This window comes from Belonocnema kinseyi, chromosome 5 (assembly GCF_010883055.1).
Source record: "Belonocnema kinseyi isolate 2016_QV_RU_SX_M_011 chromosome 5, B_treatae_v1, whole genome shotgun sequence".
NCBI lineage: Eukaryota > Metazoa > Arthropoda > Insecta > Hymenoptera > Cynipidae > Belonocnema > Belonocnema kinseyi.
The window spans coordinates 145,134,302-145,137,458 of record NC_046661.1 but is presented as its reverse complement, the minus strand read 5'-3'; the positions used below and the strand labels follow the sequence as shown (position 1 = coordinate 145,137,458).

Here is a 3,157-nt window from a genome sequence, read left to right as displayed (position 1 = left end):
TCGACTCGGGATACTTATAAGATACTACCATGATTTTTTCAGATTTTTTGGTCCAAAAATAAATTAGGCCAAAAACCGGCCTTACCGACCCTCCCCCTTACTAGTGGATAAGAGCATCAGAACGGGAATCTGAAAGACATGGGTTCGGATCCCAGCGGAGGGAGTAATTTTTTCACAATTTAGAAATAAGAATCTATATTAAAAAAATGTGGATTTTAGACCATAAAAAATAAAAATAAAACTATTTAATATTTTTTATCTGGCGAAACCCATAACACCAAAAAATATAAAAATTACTTCACTTTTTAGAAGTTTCAGAAGCGAGTTTAACAACAGTTTTGGAAAAAATTCTTCCACGTTTGAGAATTTATTCCGACTTGACCAATAAGATCAAAATCTTAAATACTCTTGAACGCTATGAATTAAACATCAATCCGACAGAAAATCTCTGCACAGAATTTCAAGAAATGCTGAAAGACGAATCCAGCATCAGGGCACAAATGGCGAATAAAAAGGACATTTTACAAAGACTTCATGCTGTCATTGCTGACCTTTATGTCGATTGGGAACGCGCAAAGGGTTCTTACAGGTTAGTGTTCTTTTATTTTCTAGCATTAAAAACATAAACAATTTTAAAATCCAGAAGAAAATTTTAAATATTAAGAGTTTAAAATATTTTTGGAACAAGTTAAATAATTTGATAAATTATTATATCTAACCAGGGTGTCAATTCAGTGGACGATTTTAAATTCCCGGGGTTTCCCGGTCAAGTGTTTCAATTTTCCCGGTCAAATAAAAATAACATTCATATTTTCCGCAAAATGCAAACTTTTATTTTTATTTATGAGGTTCATTCTAAACGTCCCTTAACACAAAGGAGCGAACCATTTTCAAAATAACTTAATTTTTAAACAAATACTTGAATTTTCAAAATTTCCAAATAAAAATATGAACATTCAACTGTAATAGTTCAGTTTTAAATCAAAAAGATGTCAACTAAAATTATCAATATTTAAGTAAAATAGTTAAATTTCCAAGCAAAAAAATTAATTTTTACTAGAAAAAAAATTGTCAACCAAAACATAAGTAATTAAATTTTAAGTTCAAGAACTTAATGTTTAACCAAAGAGAAGGATTTTCAAAAACAATTATGGAATTTTCAACTGGAACAAGTTAAATAGTTAGTTAAAAAAATGACTACAAACAAAAACTAATTTTCAAAAAAATAGTTAAGTTTCCAAACAAACTGATGGATTTTCAAATAAAATTGTAAATATTCAACTCGAATAGTTAAATTTTAAACCAGAAAGATGAATTTTCTACTGCAATTTAGAATCTTTAACTAGAATAATTTTATTTTTGACCAAAAAGAATTATTTTCAACCAAGAAGTTTAATTTGGACCAAAAAGACGAATTTTCGACCAAAAAAACTGAATTTTGAACTGAAATGATAAATCTGTAATTGTAACAGTTAATTTGTCGACGAAATAATTGAATTTTTAACTAAAAAGATGAATTTTCACCCGAAAATCGAAATTAAATTTTCAGTAAAAAAAAAATCACAAACACTGAACAGTTGAATTTTAAACAAAAATATCCATTTTCAAATGAATGAACCAATAAAATTAATTTTCGAACAAAAAAGACAAGGTTTCAATAAAATAAGTAATTTTTTTACGAAAAAGATCAGTTTCGACCGAATATTGAATAATTAAATTGTTCTTTCAAAAAATTAATTTTCACCTAAATTTTTGAATTTCGAACTAGGGAAGATCAATTTTCAAACAAAAAAATTAATTTTTACTAAAAAAGATAAGTTGTCAACCAAAAATTAAATAATTTAATTCTTAGTCAAAAAATTAATGTTCAATTAAAGAGATGAATTTTTAATTAAAATTATGGAATATTCAACTTGAATAATAGTTACATTCCAATTTAAAAAATAATCGTCAATGAAAAAACATCCAAGTAAAAAACAAGTTTTCTATCATAAGGCTCATTATTTAACCAAGCAAATGCCATTTTAATTTAAACGATGAAACTTCAACTACAAAAAATTAATTTTTAACCAAAGAGCAAACAATTTCACTTTCAAACTAAAGAATGAATTTTCAACTGAAATGATAAATATTTAACTGGAATACTTGAATTTTTTCTGAAAAGAAGAAATTTTAAACAAGAAAATAAATCTTTAAAGAAAAAGATAATTTTCTGCAAAAAATCGTGTTTTTTAAACAAAATGCGTGAATTTTCAACAACAAAATTGTTGAATTTTCAATTAAAAAAGATAAATTTTCATCCAAATTTTTGAATTTTGAACTAGAAAAGATCAATCTTGAACAAAAAATGGAATAGTTGAATTTTATACCGAAAATATGAATTTTAAACCATGAAGATTAGTTTTCTACTAAAAAAGGCGAATGTTTCACAAAGTAAATAAATTTTTGAACAAATAGATTAATTTCTAAACAAAAAATATAAATCTTTTTACCTTATAATTTAAGTTTTATTCAAAAAACATACTTTTTCTACCAAAAATAGAATGGCTAATTTTTCTATTAAAAATCTCATCCTTAACAAAAAAAAACATGGTTTTTCAGAAAAATAGTTAAATTTTCTACTGTAATAGTCAAATTTGTAGTTTAAAAAAAAAGATTTCCAACGAAGCAGTTTAATTTTCAATTACAGATAAAATAGAAGTCTCTTTTCTTAATTAAATAAAATTATTTTAAAAATGAAAACTTGAATATTACTGCGATCAGAAGTAAAAATTGCCGATATTTTAATTAAATTTCGGACATTTGCCGGTTTTTACGCGTTCAATAAAGTTCCCGGTTTCCCGGTCAAGTCGCCACCCTGCTAACAGATAAAAATACATTTTTTTTAGAGAGTCGAGAAGGAAAGTAGGGGAGGTGAGAAAAGGGGAGGTAGGGGGCATAAGAGGTGGGAAAGTAGGAAAATTAGGGAAGAAAAAGTAGGAGCAATTATGGAAGAGGAAGTAGGTTAAATAAGGGAAGAGTGATGGGAATAAGGAGGAAAAGTGGAAATAAGAGAGGGGCAGTAGGCAAGTTGAAATGAGGAAACATGAGGAAGGAGTAGGGGGAATTAGGGGATGCAGGAGCAGAGACGTGGAAGTAAAAAGAGGAGGGGATACGA

General features: G+C 27.1%; 1 protein-coding gene across 1 annotated transcript in view; it reads left to right on the top strand.

The window, feature by feature from the left end:
- LOC117172937 (Bardet-Biedl syndrome 7 protein homolog) overlaps positions 1 to 3,157 on the top strand; it is a 46,364-nt gene that overhangs the window by 39,792 nt on the left and 3,415 nt on the right. The window contains exon 12 of the mRNA XM_033361241.1: positions 310 to 589. Within this exon, the coding sequence (XP_033217132.1) occupies positions 310 to 589 (280 nt within the window). The remainder of the gene's footprint in view (positions 1 to 309; positions 590 to 3,157) is intronic.